This window comes from Oncorhynchus mykiss, chromosome 17 (assembly GCF_057628025.1).
Source record: "Oncorhynchus mykiss isolate SJ-2025 chromosome 17, ASM5762802v1, whole genome shotgun sequence".
Lineage (NCBI taxonomy): Eukaryota > Metazoa > Chordata > Actinopteri > Salmoniformes > Salmonidae > Oncorhynchus > Oncorhynchus mykiss.
In genome coordinates this window covers 57,876,877-57,896,680 of record NC_143038.1, presented here as the reverse complement: position 1 = coordinate 57,896,680, position 19,804 = coordinate 57,876,877, and the positions used below count along the sequence as shown (strand labels likewise).

Below are 19,804 nucleotides of genomic sequence, written 5' to 3'. Positions count from 1 at the left end.
TTCTCCTTCAGAGCTACATTAACCAATATATTAACCACATTAGCCTTCTGCATTGTACAGGCACATCTCAGACACAAAAGTCTAGCGCCTCTGCTCTGCACCATCAGTCAGGCTTAGAGCGCCCTCCCCTGGGCTAAACGAGGTCAGCAGAACACAGAGGGCCAATGACTTGCAATCCCAGTTTGATTTCATATGAAGCCATTTGCTCCACCCACTGAAGAGGAAGAGAGAGGAGAGTGCATTCCTGGAGGAGGCTAAGATCAAGCCTAAGAGGTTGTCAGGTTTTTTAGCTTATAAAGTGAGTTCCATAAGGATTGGGCTGTTTTTTTGGCTCTGTGTTCCAGCATTTTGAATTTAATTTAACCTGATACAATGACTATGAGCATAAAGTGCAGACTGTCAGCTTTAATTTGAGGGTATTTTCATTCATATCAGGTGAACTGTTTGGAAATAAAACACTTTTTGTTCATAGTCCACCCATTTTAGGGGAACAAAAAGTGTTGGGACAAATTCACTTCTGCGTATTAAAGTGGTTAAAAGTGTAGTATTTGGTCCCATATTCCCAGCACACAATGATTACGTTAAGCTTTGCTGTTTGTTTTGGTTGTGTTTCAGATTTTGTACCATATAGAAATTAACGGTAAATAATGTGTTGCGTAATTTTGGAGTCACTTTTACTATTTATTAAAAATAGAATATGTTTCTAAACACTTCTACATTCATGTGGATGCTACCATGATTACGGATAACCTCTCAACAGGGCAGGTTAGCATTTTTGGGGGGTAGGATATTTATGCGTCTGTAACTTTCTCACTATGTACAAAAAGTGATGTAATTTCTAAACGGTTCACTCGATATGGATGAAAATTAAAGCGGTCTGCACTTTAACCTCACAGCCATTGTATCATTTCAAATCCAAAGAGCTGGAGTACAGATCCAAAACAACAGCAAAAAATGTCATTGTCCCAATACTTTTGGAGCTCACTGTACATAGAACAATATATCTGAAATGGATCACACCATTGTCTCTGCTAGATCTAAGGAGGACTGAACTGTTATGTTGAACAGAGCTGAGCACCCCGTTACTCCCCCCTCAGTGCCACTGCAGCTCCCAGAGCACGTCTCCTGATTCTGCACTCATTTATTAGCATCACATTTTGAATAGCCATGTCTAGCTCCATCATTTTGTTCAGAATTCCTGCCAAGAGTGTAAACATATAAGAATGTGTGAAGGGAGGGAGGGTGACACACATCTACTATGCTATGTTTTTGTCTTACTTCTCTCTTTATGTAGTGTTGTGGTGTCTCACTTGTCGCGATGTGTTTTGTCCTAAATAAATGTAAAAAAATGAATCAATTGTGGCTACCTCAGTGTGATGTAAGAGAAACATCCTCAGGTTGGGACTGCATCATCCAGGTGGAGAATGAAGACTGATACCCTATGCCACACCATCGGGCCCTGTCGTCCCTTCCCATCCACATCCACACACACCGTCTCTGGGTGATGACGTCACAGCAGTGCTGCAGTAGAATGACTAATGGGAGCTCTGTAATAATCATACAAATCCTGGTGGATTTACTGGCTAGATGCAAACTCTGCTGGTACAATGTCCCGATGGATGTGGTAAAAGGAATATGTCTGAAAGTGTGTGTATGTGTGTCTGACAATGCCTATACATGTGTCTGAGTGTATGCATGAAGGGGGGGTGGGTGCGCAGACAGGCCCACATGGAGGAAAAGAGCACCAGCCCTGCTCTACTGAGTATGTTTACCATCCTACCTGCAGTAGCTATATTTAGCCCAGGACGTGATGCAGAGAACAGGCATGACTGCATGGAGGCTGGGAAAGCCAGCATTAGTTAACTGTTTACAGTCCCTGGGAAAGGCAGCATCCACCTTACTGTTGAAGTGCAACCTTCATAAGCATGTACCTTGCACTGTGCAAAGACCACTGTCAGCAGATACAAAAATAATGAAGATCCATTTCTGACTGTAGCCTATGCATGTAGACTAATAATAACCCTGTATAGTTCTATCTGCATGTGGAAAAGTATGTAGGGGTGGCAGGTAGCCTAGTGGTTAGAGCATCGGGCGAGTAAGTGAAAGGTTGCTAGATCGAATCCCAGAGCTGACAAGGTAAAAATCTGTTGTTCTGCCCCTGAACAAGGCAGTTAACCTACTCTTCCTAGACCGTCATTGAAAATAAGAATTTGTTCTCAAATAAAAAATAATGTAGACACACCTTCGAATTAGTGGATTTGGTGATTTCAGCCACACCCATTGCTGAAATGTGTATAAAAATCAAGCACACGGCCATGCAATCTCCACAAACAAACAGTGGCAGTAGAATGGCCTTAATGAAGAGCTCAAGTGTCTGGGCCCTTCATTTTCACATCACTGAAAATGATCAGTACAAATCAACACCCTTCATTTAGAACTGGAGACACTCACCTGGCAGTCAAAGTCCTGGAAGTTACGTGAATTCTGAGAGAAAAGAGAAAATAATGGTATATGTTATTGAGGTGTTGGATGGTAGAAATTCTTTCACCTGCAGTATTTTATACTGAACAAAACTATAAACCCAACTTTTAAAGTGTTAGTCCCATGTTTCATGAGGTGAAATAAAATATCCCAGAAACTTTCCATATGCACAAAAAGTTTATTTCTCTCAAATGTTTCTTTATTTCTTTCTCAAAATTTCTTTACATCACTGTTAGTGAGCATTTATCCTTTGCCAAGATAATCCATCCACTTGACAGATATGACATATCAAGAAGCTGATTAAACAGCATAATCATTACACAGGTGCACCTTGTGCTGAGACAATAAAAGGCCACTCTAAAATGTGCAGTTTGGCCACGCAACACAATGTCACAGATTTGTCAAGTTTTGAGGGAGCTTGCGTTTGGCATGCTGACTGCAGGAACTCTGTTGCCAGAGTATTGAATTTTCATTTCTCTACCATAAGACACCTCAAAAATAATTTTTGAGAATTTGGCAATATGTCCAACCAGCCTCGCAACAGCAGACCAAGTGTATGGTGTCATGTGGGCGAGCGGTTTGCTGATGTCAACGTTGTGAACAGAGTGCCCCATGGAGGCAGTGTGGTTATGGTATGGGCAGGCATAAGCTACGGACAAAGAACACAATTGCATTTTAGCGATGGCAATTTAAATGCACAGAGATACCGTGACGAGATCCTGAGGCCCGTTGTCGTGCCATTCATCCACAGCCATCACCTCATGTTTCAGCATGATAATTTACAGCCCCCTATCGCAAGGATCTGTACACAATTCCTGGAAGATGAAAATGTCACAGTTCTTCTATGGCCTGCATACTCACCAGACATGTCACCAATTGAGCATGTTTGGGATGCTCTGTATCGACATGTACGACAGCATGTACCAGTTCCCGGCAATATCCAGCAACTTCGCACAGCCATTGAAGAGAAGGACAACATTCCACAGGCCACAATCAACAGCCATCAACTTTATGCGAAGGAGATGCTGACTGGTTTTATGGTCCATGCACCAACAGATACATATCTGTATTCCCAGTCATGTGAAATCCATAGATTAGATCCTAAAGAATTGATATCAATTTACTGATTTCCTTATATGAACTGTAACACAATAAAATCTTTGAAATTGTTGAATGTTGCATTTATATTTTTGTTCAGGATAGAAAACACCACTGCTTAATTGACATACTCTCAATATGCTATCCTATTTATCACCTGTATGCCTCTCCTGTCAACTCATTACTGTCTGTCTGTCCTCACATCTATCCTGCAGGCTCCTGTCTGTTGGATTCTTAATGAGATGGCCTGGCCACTAGGTGGAGTGAGAGGTCAGCCATAAACCCATTCATTCAGAGGAGCTCATGGTGCTGCCTTCCATCCACCTGTCTGTCCACAGCCAGCCCACTTCACCAGCACCACTGTCAGGTGATGAATGGCCTGTTCAGCCCATGATGTATGACACAATACCCTCTGCCTCAGCCTATACATCAACTCATGTCCTGTGATGCAGGGAAAGCCTAACAGTGGGTTTTGACCAGAGGCCGTGCCTCCTCTTGACAACGCTTCGCTCCAAGGCTTCACTTTGATTTACATTTGCATAAAGTAGAGCATAGCTTAACTTTTTCTACCACTCCACTAGCATGGTTCTTTCCGCTCACCTTCCCACAATTCCCACATTTATCCACGTGACTTTGTTGAAAATGAATGGGGGCTGAACTTCTCCTGCCAAATTTGTTTTTGGTGAAAACCTTCTGTAACTGCCTGTAATATCGCCCTGGAACTGTCTGGAACAGAATAGTACCCTCTGAATATAAAACGGGTAAATTTACACAGATGGGCTGACTTCCTTCTACTTGCCCCAACCCAAGGCAGGCTGGGAGCTCATCCTCTCCTCGATGCTGGAGGTCCATAAGGAATGGTGGGAAGAAAGCTTTGATCTGCTAATTTTTCTCTCTCTCATCTGAATCTTTCAAGCAAAAAAAATATGCGTTTCTGCAAGGTTCCCCTTTGATATTCCCGTTTTTCCTCCCCTCCCTCTTGCTTTCAAGCTTCATCTGCCTACTCTCTCTCTCTCTCTCCATCTCTCTGCATCTCTCTCTTAAGCCTAACTCCATCCCTTGATTTTTCTTCTATTGACTCTTATTCCTCTATTTTCTCGAGTCTTTTCTCTTCCCTCACTACAGTGAAGCAGGGATTCTAAATAATTCACTTTGATGAACAGAGTTCTGGATTGGGGAGGAAAGCACTGTTCACGATGGATAAGATTGAATAAGTCTCAAAACATGAGTCTACAAAACATTAAGAAAACCTGTTCTTTCCATGACATAGACTGACCAGGTGAATCCAGGTGAAAGCTATGATCCCTTATTGATGTCACTTGTTAAATCCACTTACATCAGTGTAGATAAAGGGAAGGAGACAAGTTAAAGAAGGATTTTTAAGCCTTGCGACAATTGAGACATGGATTGTGTGTGTGTTCCATTCAGAGGGTGACTGGGCAAGACAAAATATTTAAGTGCCTTTGAACAGTGTATGGTAGTAGGTGCCAGGCGTACCGGTTAGTGTCAAGAACTGCAACACTGCTGGATTTTTCACGCTCAACAGTTTCCCATGTGTATTAAGAATGGCCCACCACCCAAAGGACATCCAGCCAACTTGACACAATTGTGGGAAGCATTGGAGTCAACATGGGCCAGCATCCCTGTAGAACGCTCTTGACACCTTGTAGAGTCCATGCCCCGTCGAACGCAACTCAATATTAGGAAGGTATTCCTAATGTTTGGTATACTCAGTGTATAGGCATGTGTATGTGTGACTCTCCCTCGCAGGTGGTCATCTCATACTCTCACCTTATTGGTCAGCAAGGGCTTGATCTCCTGTAGCTCATCCATCTTCCTGTCTGGTCACTCTACTCAAAACTGAGAGGAAGACAGAGAGAGAGAAGAAGACAATAAATGATCCTATGTAAGCCACACATAACATACTTTCAGAAATGAGAGCTACACAATTATAGCACATACTATCATACAAAGACTATTATTTGCGTATTCACACACACACACACACACACACAGAACATACCAGTGATCTGAGAGACCCCTGCTGCGTCAATAAGTTGTTCCGATTCATGTCAGCTTCACGCTATTAGTTAATATGGGAGTGGTTAGTAACAACACATCAGGCTGATTGATCTATTTGTATTGGATGAGAGAAGTAGGCAATGTGTCGTGCTGTGGCCCTGGCCCACCTGGCCCTGTCATTCCTCCCCTGAGACCCTCATACACAGACCTGAGCTGTATCGCCGTGACACGCATGTGATGAGGATGAAGCTGAAGGGTTGAAGGATTGAAGGGCATTCTCCCTCTCTGTTTGCTCTGTGAAAGGTCATCCCAGCCTTACATAGCGTACACCTAAGGACCAGGCAGCAGTAAGGCAGGGGGGCAGGCAGGGGGGCAGGCAGGCAGGGACACCACACAAATCCCTCCTCATTTGTTTTCCCTTCAAGGAAAATAATTACACCGAGAGAGACATGTGACTGAGGGGATAACAGGGGATAGAATCTAAAGAGACAGGCCTAGGTCAATGCTTCTAACAACATGTATAATAAAATAAAACTTATCATATTGTAATTGTCTCTCACTTGCATTTATTAGTAAGTTAATACTCATATATTAACAAGCTCGACAATTCATTGAAAATCGCTCTAAAAAGTAACAGTACAAATACAGTGAAGGCTGGTCTACAATAGAAAAGGGCATGGCTATTGGACTGACAACAGCCAATGGGAGTTCCAGTACTATAATCACTTCCTGTGTCAGGGCCCACCTCTCTCTAACAACCTTGAGCTGAACATATAACCTTCAGAGTAGGCTGGTGATGTGCTTGAATAGCCTGGAACTCAACCAACCAGAACAGATCCACTCCACAGATGACATCATCCCAGTTTGAGTCAGGAACCATTAGGTTGCTCTCAGACCTGCTATGGTGTCTCACCCTTGTGCATAGCCTCCATCTGATGAGTGAAATATAATATAGCCCTGTGGCAAGACATTACTACCTTCCTGGAACAGACTGGACATACCATCAAAACCATAACCTATGCCTGCACATCAATCGTCAGAAGTAGTCAGTATGATGAAAATATGCCCAGCAATGCTGCTGACAAATACGGGTCAAACGAACAAAAAAATATTTAGACAAGGAGCGAGAAAAAAGAAAAACAAATATCCTGCATGCTTGAGCAGATTCAGCGTATTGGCTGTATCATTCCAACACTTCCTCTGACTGACGCAGAAAGTGGGCCGGTAGCAAAGGCCAACTGCAATCGGGAATGGTCAGGGTAGACTTATACCCAAATGACAGACAGACAGTTCCTAAAAGCTATCCTACGATATGAAGTTGAATTGTATTGTCCTGTATTGTATTGTATTGTACAGTACTGTACTGAATTGTATTTCATTGTACTATATTGTAGTGTATGATTGTATTGTACATTTCCTATGGCCCGACCCTGTTCCAACTATAATAACACCAGGTCTCCAACAGACTCACATTCCATTGTACGGTGTGTGCTGTGGTTGCCATAGAGACAAAGCCAGTGATGTTTATTCTAAGACAGGAGCGCCTTGGGACAAATGAGAGACAAAGAGAACATATAGAGGTTGTAATGGGAGAAACAGATTGGGGCAGTGCAGGTCTGGGGAGAGACGCTGCATTATCTGGTTTTACCAATGATAACTTCTTCCGATCCAGTCATTCAGATACACATTATCCAGACAATGAGAGTTGAAGGAGAAAGCCTAGGCCAGGGTTTCCCAGACTCAGTCCTGCCCGTAGCACTACACAGCTGTTTAAAATAATCAAAGCTTAATGATGAGTTAGCTATTTGAATTAGCTGTGTAGTGTTAAAAACGAAACGTGCACCAAGGGGGGAACCCAGGACCGAGTTTGGGAAACTCTGGCCCAGAGGCCAGATGGATAGACAGGGAATGTGTTTGCTTTGCTGTGGGGGAACATATTTGACTGTGAATCCATTAGAGATGGTCACATTTGGTTAAATACATCTGACATCAGACGATGCTCAGAACATGCTATGTGCGTGGATGAATATATAGTATGGGGGAAGGGGAAATTCTGGAAACAGCTGACACAGTACAATGAGGTGCATACATGTGACCTAATTGTCTGGAACGTCTGACTGGTGGTGCATTATGGATATTCTAAATACAGTATGTCTCTTAACTGTCTTGTTTATAAAGACCAATACACACACTTATAAACACACATGCACACGCACACACACAGTTCCCCTGGTCAATTTAGCGCTCAGCAGGTTGCTCCTGTAGTGCCTCTTACATCACGCTACACTGCACCACAGTGACTGAGAACCGAGCACTAGGAAAAACATCCCCGAAGATCATGTCTGAGGAAAACCACGAGTCACGAAAGTCACCACAGAATTAAACAGACAAAATAGTCCTATTTTAAAATGTCTGAATGTGTATTCTTCTGTTCCCAGTCTTCCATCCTGTGTGTGAAACTACACTGGGCCCCCTGACCTGGGCTGGAGAGGTGTTATTAGCTTTAGCGTAGTACTGATACACACACACACACACACACACAAGGGAGTCCTGTAGCCGCCTTGTCAGCAGCCGGTGCTGAATGATGGATTGAGAGGACACATTCACACTCCTCCCCCTGCCTCATCCTCCTGCCTCACCCCCCTCTCCATCCATCTATCTCCATCTCACCTTGGAGAGCAGTGCACGCTGGGAGAGGCTCCTTTTATGGATTACAGTTTCCTAAGAGTCGTGATGCTGACCCTGAGGTAGCCCTCCTTAAATGGCAAATGTTGCTATGGTGACCTTATTTCTACCTACCAAGACGTCGCCATGGATACCCTAGCCCTGGGGTAACCTATAGACGTTGGCATGGTGACCCTGATTTGACCTACCAAATGTCACCATGGTGGCTTGAGTTAACCTACCTATGTAGGTATGTTGTCATGGTGACACTGATTTTACTTACCTTAATGTCACCTATGACAGGCTGATGGATCTGCTGTGAGAGCAGGGCCCTGACAACAAGCTGAAATAGAGGGACTGTCTGTGTTGTGTGGCTGTCCCTTTTATCTTTGGGTCAAATAACTTTGATGACACAGTCCCAATTAAAGAACAGAAAAACCTCTGTGTGGGGGAGATGCTTTGGGGTAAGTAGTCAGGCATACAGAAAAACACAAGGAAAACAGGGCAAGACAAATTCCTTAGAAGCTCCCGCCTCCCTCCCAGCCAACCAGTGAGAACAGATCCCAGGCCTGCTTTCCTTTATGTGACTCAATGGTGCTGTTATGGCAACCATCTGAAAGGAACAACTAACTGGTCTGTGGAACATCTGAATAGAAACGTCTGCCCTGGCTGCTCCACATCGCTGCCCACACCCCCTCAGACACACGGTTTACAGCGCTTAGTCTGTGTATAATCCGCCCCAGAGTATAATTCTGTGACTGTGTCGGGCTCAGTTCCAGATTATTCTTAGCACTCTAACCCAGGCCATTCGTTTGGTAAGAGAATTAGAGGGAAAATCTCTCCATTTGACATTTTTCCCTTTCACTTCCTGTCAGGGGATTAACAACACAGCTATAGTGTTAGTCTTACGTTCTGATCCAATCCCTCTGCTCTGTTCTGATCCAATCCCTCTGCTCTGTTCTGATCCAATCCCTCTGCTCTGTTCTGATCCAATCCCTCTGCTCTGTTCTGATCCAATTCCTCCACTCTGTTCCGTTCTGATCTAATCCCTCTGCTCTGTTCTGGCCGGAGGGGGAGAGACAAGTCGGACAGACAGAGCAATAGAACTGGGAGAAGATTCTCTCTCTCCCTCCCTCCCTACCATCACCCCATGAGAATCCTGTGAAGCAGGAGCACCCAGGCTTGAGAGGCTGCAAGCTCCTAGTGCTCCAGCCTTAATTACTCTACTCATTTCCCAGTCTGTTCTCCTGGGGCCCAACTCTCTCTTGTTACTGCACTGAGGCCTATTGATACAAGCAAACTAAATCTCTCCTTTGTCATAGTGCACACGCAACCTCCCAACACAGGGTCGGTTCAAAAACCATAGACTTCAACTGAAGAGCACTCACACACACACACACACACACACACCTTTGCCAAAGTATTCAATCTAGAATCAACACACACATCATTCACACATTTAGAATTCACAATTCTTATTCACAAGCAGTGTGTGTAGTAGCATAACCATGTGTTCATTCAGGTGACCGCAGGGAATTATTGAGGTGACCATTTAAATGGACTTCCCTGGATCGTTGAAGGATTAGCAGCCAAATCCATTAATCCAAATACATAATCCATTAATATAATTAACTCATAATCATATTGAAAAACACAACCACAATCTCACACACAGATTTCATTTCCTGGCCCTCCTATAAGCATTACTCAAAAGACTGGCAATAATTCCCTGGTTCTATACAGACAGTTGATGAATGTTAAGAGCCACCCCTCCACCCCCCCCCCCCCCCCCCCTCTCTCTCTCTCCCTATCTGGTACTAGATTAGGGCTTTGATAGGGAGATCGTAAAGGGGCGGAGGGACATGACCTTGTGGAGTCTCCTCCTTCTTACTCAATATCAGTATCCGTCTATCTATCTTATCTCTCTGCCTCTCATTTCAAATCAAATCTAATCAAATTGTATTTGTCACATGCGCTGAATACAACAGGTGAAGACCCTACAGTGAAATGCTTACTTACAAGCCCTTAACCAACAATGCGGTTTTAAGAATAATTTTTTTTTAAATAAAGAAATAAAAAAGTCGCAAATAATTAAAGAGCAGCAGTAAAATAACAATAGCGAAGCTATATACAGGTGGTACTTATTTTCCACCATAATTTGCAAATAAATTAATTAAAAATCCTACAATGTGATTTTCTGGATTTTTTTTTCTCATTTTGTCTGTCATAGTTGAAGTGTACCTATGATGAAAATGACAGGCCTCTCTCATCTTTTTAAGTGGGAGAACTTGCACAATTGGTGGCTGACTAAATACTTTTTTGCCCCACCGTATCTGTTGAAAAAAAAGAGGAAAATAAATGTACAACTGAAATGTGTCTCCTGCATTTAACCCAACCCTACTGAATCAGAAGGCTGCCTTAATGGACATCTACGTCATCAGTGCCCGGGGAACAGTGGGTTAACTGTTGGAGCGGTAGGTAGCCTAGTGGTTAGAGCGTTGGACTAGTAACTGAAAGGTTGCAAGATCAAATCCCTGAGCTGACAAGGTAAAAATCTGTTGTTCTGCCCCTGAACAAGGCAGAACAAGGCAGTTAAACCCACTGTTCCTACGATGTCATTGTAAATAATAATTTGTTCTTAACTGACTTGCCTAGTTAAATAAAGGTAAAATAAAACAACTGCCTTGCTCAGGGGCAGAATGACAGACTGATAGCTTGGGATTCGATCCAGCAACCTTTCGATCCGGTAATCACTAGGCTACCTGCTGCCAAGAAGGTGGGGCTCATCCCACGGCCTTGTGGAAAGACATGTGTGTTCTTTGCCAATTCTCTTTGTTACAGTCTCTCTTTTCATAGTACATCACCCAGTTTTGTGTCAGAGGAAACCCTGCTCCACAGTCACTGGTGTGTGAGTGTGTGTGTGTCTCTGTGTGTGTGTGTGAGTGTGTCTCTGTGTGTGAGTGTGTGTGAGAGAGAGGCTCAGATCATTATCAGAGCCCTTACTGGCACACAGCAGTCACTGATCTGAGAGGGGAAGCCCCTCTAAACTCAGGACTGTCACATCCACAAACAAACAAACACATAACCACACACATTCAAGTGCACGCACACACACACACACACACACACACCAGTGTAACATGCTGTCAAGTCTCTCTCTTTCAGCACATCTACTACTACTCTCATTACTCTCAGAGGGCTTTTAAAGCATTGCATTATTCCCTGCAGGGGGCACTTTATCTGCCAATGGTCTTGTGAGATTAAAAAAGGCATTTCCCATATTTATTTAAGACCTCATATCTGTAGGCATCAGGGCAATTCCACAGTAACAGAGTGACACTGAGACTCAAACCAATGATTGCAAAGTTATGCATAAGTACTATTTTTAACAATTTCCACTGAAAATTATAATAAAACACATTTACTTGAAGAACAGTGCAGATGCAACGTTTGGTAACAGAATGACAGTTTTGGACTAAACAAACAAAAAGCCCAAACAAACAAAAACACACACACACACACACACACACACACACACACACACACACACAGCCTCAAAGGAATTGTGTCCTGCTCCAAGAAGTACATTGATTCCCAGAACGTATTATGACTCAAATCATTATTTCTCCAAAATTCGGAGAAAAACTGGATGCTAGATTTACTATAAATAAAGCAAAAAACCTGCAGTGTATTTTGTCCACAAAGTGGTGCCACTAAAACTAACAAACGGGATAACTCAATTTAAACATTAAGTCCAACAAGGAAGCATATGTATAAACCATAAATAAGGCATCATCGTGACATGATGGTCTATGAGAGCTGATTGTTTGAGTAAGTTTCCCATGTTTCCAGTGTGTAGCCTACATCCTCAGCCTCTCCGACTCAGCAAGCTCTATTTTGGGGTTCATGTATAAGTCATGTGGTGTTCTGAGCACTACACTCCATGCACTTTTTGGGCGATGTGATTTGACTGTTCGAAGCGCTTGTGTCTATTGCTCTCCCTCTCTTTGAGGACACAAAAAGCAATGATACATCAAGGAGGGGTTGATTATACAGCATGAAGATTGCACTGAAACACTGACTCAACACTAGCAGTGAAGAATGCAATACGTGTATGTTCACACCACATTATGTTATATCCACAGATTGAAAAATAACACTGGTTAACTTCTACCTATTCAAAATAGTCTGTTTTCTACCAGCTAAAAAATGGTGAGGTGTCTAACATTCCAAAGTAAGATTAATTAGAGAATGGACACTCTGCCCTCCTATTCTGACATTAGCAACTTGTATGCATTATCGCTACGACCCAACACGGCCCTCACAAAAGGCATAGGAGCAACTCAAAAAAACATACTACTGAGCGGAATGACAATAGATGGATGACTCCCAAAAAATCTACTGCAAGCTATAAGATGGGCCTGGTCGCAACCAGCGCTACTCCTGCTAAAAATAGGCTGATGGTTCTCAGTGCTGCTAATAGAGTACCTGCCTGCCTCTGCCTGTTGGCTCCACTCCACTCAGCTCTGCTTGCTCCCTGCCCGGGAGCTGGTGGGGACTGTCTGTAGGGGATTCCTAGCACTGCTTACTCGTGCAGATAGGAGTGGAGAGGTGGAGTGGATAGGCAGGGCAGAGGACGGGGTAAAGAGAGATAGAGGTAAAAAGAGGGGTAGAGAGAGAGGTACTGTAGAGAGAGAAAGAGCAGCTGAGTCAGGGGTTCACACCAGAGTTGAGTCACAGTGACAGTGAGCCTAACTCCAGATAACAGGTATACAAGGCTCTAATGTGTCTACACTACAGGACATAACACTGGCCCAGAGATGGATGACAGAACCCCAAGGCCATCGGTACATGTTAGTGTGACAACAGCAAGGTTCACACAAAGAGATAACCAAGACACTGCCACATACAAATTCTCTCTGTTAGATTATTTGATTAAAAACCTAGGGTAGTTTTCTTTATTTACCACCGGTTTCTGAAAGTATCTATGTGGATGGCAGGTAGGTAGGTTGGTTCTAGGTCAGTCTGTAGAACTGTATGGACCTGTTGGTCTAACCAAGCAAGGCTTTCTCCTGATAGAGCCATCACACACAGCCATGGCTGGCTGTCACTGAGACAGATCAGGACAACCTAATCTTCCAGAGAGAGACAGAGGTGGACCCTCTCAGAAAACCACTGGCACCATCTCTCCTCTCCCGGTCGCCAGGGAGGATGGCTGTGTCCTTGACAACCACAGGGGGCTGTCGACCCCTCTACGCAGCACTGCTGGTGAAGGCATGATGACCTTTTCATGAACATTTACATAAAACCGCTCATCAGACCAACCCAAACAGCTTAGCAACCACAGTAGGGCTCAACAGTGTAAAAACTGCCCTTAGTATTATGGAATCAGAGCCCGAAAGCTGACCATTCAGATAGGCTAGATGGATAGGGATAACGTATTGATAAATAAAGACAAAGTACAGGAACTACAAAAATACAGTGAGATAAGAATGCAAGCTCTGATTCAGATTCCTGCATTCTGCAGCACAGATATATCCTGTACACTACAAACACAGATCTATCCTGTACACTACACACAGAGATATATCCTGTACACTACACACACAGATATATCCTGTACACTACAAACACAGATCTATCCTGTACACTACACACAGAGATATATCCTGTACACTACAAACATGGATCTATCCTGTACATTACACACACACATATCTATCCTGTACACTACAAACACAGATACAGTGGGGAGAACAAGTATTTGATACACTGCCGATTTTGCAGGTTTTCCTACTTACAAAGCATATAGAGGTCTGTAATTATTATCATAGGTACACTTCAACTGTGAGAGACGGAATCTAAAACAAAAATCCAGAAAATCACATTGTATGATTTTAAGTATTAATTTGCATTTTATTGCATGACATAAGTATTTGATCAACCAGTAAGAAATCCATCTCACAAACCTATTAGTTTTTCTTTAAGAAGCCCTCCTGTTCTCCACTCATTACCTGCAGCAAGCAGCATGGTGAGAAGGCAACAACTGTTGGCGCAATTATTAGAAAATGGAAGAAGTTCAAGATGACGGTCAATCACCCTCGGTCTGGGGCACCATGCAAGATCTCACCTCGTGGGGCATCAATGATCAGGAGGAAGGTGAGGGATCAGCCCAGAACTACACGGCAGGACCTGGTCAATGAAATTAAGAGAGCTGGGACCACAGTCTCAAAGAAAACCATTAGTTACACACTATGCCGTCATGGTTTAAAATCCTGCAGCGCACGCAAGGTCCCCCTGCTCAAGCCAGCGCATGTCCAGGCCCGTCTGAAGTTTGCCAATGACCATCTGGATGATCCAGAGGAGGAATGGGAGAAGGTCATGTGGTCTGATGAGACAAAAATAAAGCTTTTTGGTCTGAACTCCACTCGCCTTGTTTGGAGGAAGAAGAAGGATGAGTACAACCCCAAGAACACCATCCCAACCGTGAAGCATGGAGGTGGAAACATCATTCTTTGGGGATGCTTTTCTGCAAAGGGGACAGGACGACTGCACCGTATTGAAGTGAGGATGGATGGGGCCATGTATCGCGAGATCTTGGCCAACAACCTCCTTCCCTCAGTAAGAGCATTGAAGATGGGTCGTGGCTGGGTCTTCCAGCATGACAACGACCCGAAACACACAGCCAGGGCAACTAAGGAGTGGCTCCGTAAGAAGCATCTCAAGGTCCTGGAGTGGCCTAGCCACAAGTAGGGAAAACCTGCAAAATCAGCAGTGTATCAAATACTTGTTCTCCCCACTGTATATCCTGTACACAACAAACATGGATCTATCATGTACACTACAAACACAGATCTATCCTGTACACTACAAACACAGATATACAGTGGGGCAAAAAAGTAGAAGTTACAGGTCTGTGAGAGCCAGAAATCTTGCTTGTTTGTAGGTGACCAAATACTTATTGTCCACCATAATTTGCAAATAAATTCATTAAAAATCCTACAATGTGATTTTCTGCAGAAAAAAATTCTAATTTTGTCTGTCATAGTTGAAGTGTACCTATGATGAAAATTACAAGTGTACCTATGATGAAAATTACAGGTCTCTCTCATCTTTTTAAGAGGGAGAACTTGCACAATTGGTGGCTGACTAAATACTTTTTTGCCCCACTGTATCCTGTAAACTACAAACATGGATCTTGTCACGATCGTTGTAATGAATGTCGGACGAAGGCGCAGCGTACATAGAGATCCACATGTTTAATTGAAACAAAAACAAAGAGCAAAACGAAATGTGAAGTCATGGAGTGCTCACAGGCCACTACACACAAACAATATCCCACAAAACATAATGGGGGAAATGGCTGCCTAAATATGATCCCCAATCAGAGACAACGATAAACAGCTGCCTCTGATTGGGAACCATACCAGGCAAACATAGACATACAATAACCTAGATAACCCACCCTGGTCACACCCTGACCAAACCAACATAGAGAATAAAAGGCTCTCTATGGTCAGGGCGTGACAGTACCCCCCCCCCCCCCCAAAAGTGTGGAACCTGACTCAATAGGGGAGGATCCGGGTGGGCATCTAACGTCCGGTGCGGGGCAAATTATCCATTCCGCTCGCGGATATGGAGCCGGGTAGAACGCCGTGCCTGGACTGGGCATCGGCGCAGAGAAGGACTCCTGCCATGGAGCTGGACTGGACGCCGTGCTCGGACTGGGCATCGGCTCAGAGGAAGGGTCCTGCCATGGAGCGGGACTGGACACCGTGCCTGGACATCGGTGCAGAGGAAGGCCCCTCCCATGGAACAGGACTGGACGCTGTGCCTGGACTGGGCATCGGCGCAGAGGAAGGCTCCTGCCATGGAGCGGGACAGGACGCTGTGCCTGGACTGGGCACCAACGCAGAAGAACACTGTGGCCTTGGAGCTGAACTGGACGCCGTGCTCACACTGGGCATCGGCGCAGGGGAAGGCTCCGGCCATGGAGCTGGAGGTTCCAGACCGTTGACCGTCGTTGGAGATTCCGGACCGTGGACCGTCGTTGGAGATTCCGGACCGTGGACCGTCGTTGGAGGTTCTGGACTGTGAAACGTCGCCGGAAGCTCCGGACTGGGAACTGTCACCGGAAGCTCCGGACTGGGAACTGTCGCTGCAAGCTCTGGACTGGGGATCGTTGCAGGAAGCCTGGTGCGTGGGGCCGGCACTGGTGGTACCGGGCTGGTGACACGCACCTCAGGGCGAGTGAAGGACAGCACAGGGTATCCAGAGGTCCCGCTTGGAATCACTCCATCTTCCTGGATCAACGAGCTGGCCACCTGCGCTCACTCTCTCCCTTTTCTCTAGCTCTCCCGCCCTCACCACCGGACTGGTGACATGCACTTCAGGGCGAGTGCGGGGAGAAGGAGCAGGACGTACTGGACTGGGGACACGCACTTCAGGGAAAGTGCGAGGAGCAGGCACAGGACGTACCGGGCTGTGGAGATGTACTGGAGACCTGGTTCGTATAGCCGGCATCAATGGTACTGGTTCGATAACACCTTTTGCACGGCAAGTGCGGGGAGCTGGCACAGGACGTACCGGGCTGTGGCGGCACACTGGAGACACGGTGCGTAGAACCGGCAAAGGACTTAAAGGGCCCAGGAGGCGCACTGGAGGTCTGGAGCGTAAAGCTGACACAACGTGTCCTGGACAGATGACTACCTTCGCACGGCAAGTGCGATAAGCTGCCACAGGACGTACCGGGACGTGGAGGCGCACTGGGGACACGGTGTGTAGAACCGGCACACATTGTACCGGAACGATGACACTCTCCTCAAGCAAGTGCGGAGAGCTGAAGGCGCAGCGTACGTAGAGTTCCACATGTTTAATTGAAATGAAACTCACAAAAACAATAAAGAGCAAAAACTAAATGTGAAGTCATGGAGTGCTCACAGGCCACTACACACAAACAATATCCCACAAAACACAGTGGGGAAAATGGCTGCCTAAATATGATCCCCAATCAGAGACAACGATAAACAGCTGCCTCTGATTGGGAACCAAACTAGGCAAACATAGACATACAATAACCTAGAAAACCCACCCTAGTCACACCCTGAACCAAACCAACATAGAGAATAAAAGGCTCTCTATGGTCAGGGCGTGACAGATCTATCCTGTACACTACACACACATATATATCCTGTGCACTACAAACACAGATACATCCTGTACACTACACACACACAGATATATCCTGTACACTACAAACACAGATATATCCTGTACACTACACACACAGATATATCCTGTACACTACACACACAGATCTATCCTATACACTACAAACACAGATATATCCTGTACACTATACACACATATCTCTTCTGTACACTTCAAGCACAGATATATCCTGTACACTACACACACCGATCTATCCTGAACACTATACACACATATCTCTTTTGTACACTACAAACACAGATATATCCTGTACACTACACACACCGATCTATCCTGTACACTACAAGCACAGATATATCCTGTACACTACACACACCGATCTATCCTGTACACTATACACACATATCTCTTCTGTACACTACAAACACTCCACAAACAGCAGGGTCACGACTCACCAGGGAGCCGCACGATTAAACACAGGCCCAATCTCCCTGAGTGCTATTCACTCAGTAAATGAGTGTTTGATGTTGGTTTGTCATGTTCCTCTCGCTCTCCATTTAACTACACTCACAGAAACACAGCCCTTGGAGGGATTCAATTTACTGGGGCGTCATATTGTCAATTTGCTTCGCTGCAATTACAACTGGTAGGGTATTTCATTTTCTGGACCTGATAAAATCCTTAAACTCTTTACCTTATCTGAGACATTCCATCGTTTGACTCCCTCCTCTGAAGGCTGAGTGTGTAGTGGTTATCACAGGAGGCTGCTGAGGGGAGGACAGCTCATAATAATGGCTGGAATGGAGCGAATGAAATGGCATCAAACACCTGGAAACCATGTGTTTGATGTATTTAAAACCATTCCGCTCCATCTATTACCACGAGCCCGTCCTCCCCAATTAAGGTGCCACCAACCTCCTGTGGTGGTTACTAATGCATGGGAGGAGCCTGACCACAAGCATTGACCTGTCTGTGAAATGTTTTGTGGAACAGAGCACAGACCAGCAAAGCCCTCACAAGAGGTGCTTTAGCTACAGAACATTAGAAACATCAGAAATCTATAACCAAAGGTAAACACAGCAGAACTGCAGTCTTTCCATTAACAGAAGACAAAGAACGAATAGTAAACATCCATTAATTACTGTCCAGTCCATAGGCCTTTGAGTTTGCAAGAAAGGCATTTCACTGTACTTGTGCATGTGACATTAAAACCTGAATCGATCAGAGTTTTTAAGTTCAGTCACTGGACACTCTCACAGCAACTTAAAGCTTGTTGAGAATATCCAACTGTGTAGAGATAGCCGGATGTCGACTGAGTAAGTCTCTGTGGTCATGTTACTAGACTACATTTCTGTCTCCAGAGCCGATGTTTCTTTTTACTGCAGCAGAGATGTGTGTGTGTCCCAGGCAGCAGTGAAGGACAGCACAGGGTATCCAGAGGTGTGTGTGTGTCTCAGGCAGCAGTGAAGGACAGCACAGGGTATCCAGAGGTGTGTGTGTGTGTGTGTGTGTGTGTCCCAGGCAGCAGTGAAGGACAGCACAGGGTACCCAGAGGTGTGTGTGTGTCTCAGGCAGCAGTGAAGGACAGCACAGGGTATCCAGAGGTGTGTGTGTGTCCCAGGCAGCATTAAAGGACAGCACAGGGTATCCAGAGGTGTGTGTGTGTACCCAGGCAGCAGTGAAGGACAGCACAGGGTATCCAGAGGTCCAGCTTGGAATCACTCCATCTTCCTGGATCAACAAGCCGGCCACCTGCGCTCATTCCCTTTTCTCTCTCTCTCTCCTTCCCTCCCTCCCTCACCACCTGCTGCTGCTGCTGATGCTGATAAAGAACAGAGAGAGACAGCTCCCAAAGGTCTGATCCAAGAGATTAGCATTACCGACAAATGTGAGGAAAGGATACCACAGGAGCTTCATATGACCACGAGGAGACTGTACAGGGGCTTTGAGAGGTTTACAATGTCCAGCACAGACTATACACACCAATCACCTTGGTATTGTGTGTTAGGAGATATAGACTAGGTAGGCCTATGTACTTAGTGTTATTACAATGTAACAAGACTGACCATATAAGTATAGCATAGCCCCAGGTTGTGAAAAGGAGATATATAGGCACTGCCACAGGACAGGATCCTGTGCATCAGCTCTTTCCTCTGATAGTTCCACTTAGCAGATAACCTGCTGCGCAAAGCAGGTACCGCTACAGACTGCTGGGACTTGCAAAGCTTGAATTACATGCACACTGTTCGTCTACAGAAACTAGAGACACATCACTGCTTTAGGGGGAATTAGGTGAATTTGTGCATGTGTCAAACAAACACAACACATTTAGATAAGGGTATATAGACACAGTAGCACATAACTATAC

General features: G+C 44.9%; 1 protein-coding gene across 2 annotated transcripts in view; it reads right to left on the bottom strand.

The window, feature by feature from the left end:
• Positions 1–19,804, bottom strand: part of LOC110494552 (protein NDRG3) — a 49,800-nt gene that overhangs the window by 27,980 nt on the left and 2,016 nt on the right. For both annotated transcript variants that reach the window (XM_021569721.3, XM_021569719.3), the window contains exons 2-3: positions 5,371–5,439; positions 2,452–2,484 (exon numbers count right to left, since the gene is read on the bottom strand). In XM_021569721.3, coding sequence (XP_021425396.3) covers positions 2,452–2,484; positions 5,371–5,412 — 75 coding nt within the window. In that variant the 5' untranslated portion in view covers positions 5,413–5,439. The remainder of the gene's footprint in view (positions 1–2,451; positions 2,485–5,370; positions 5,440–19,804) is intronic.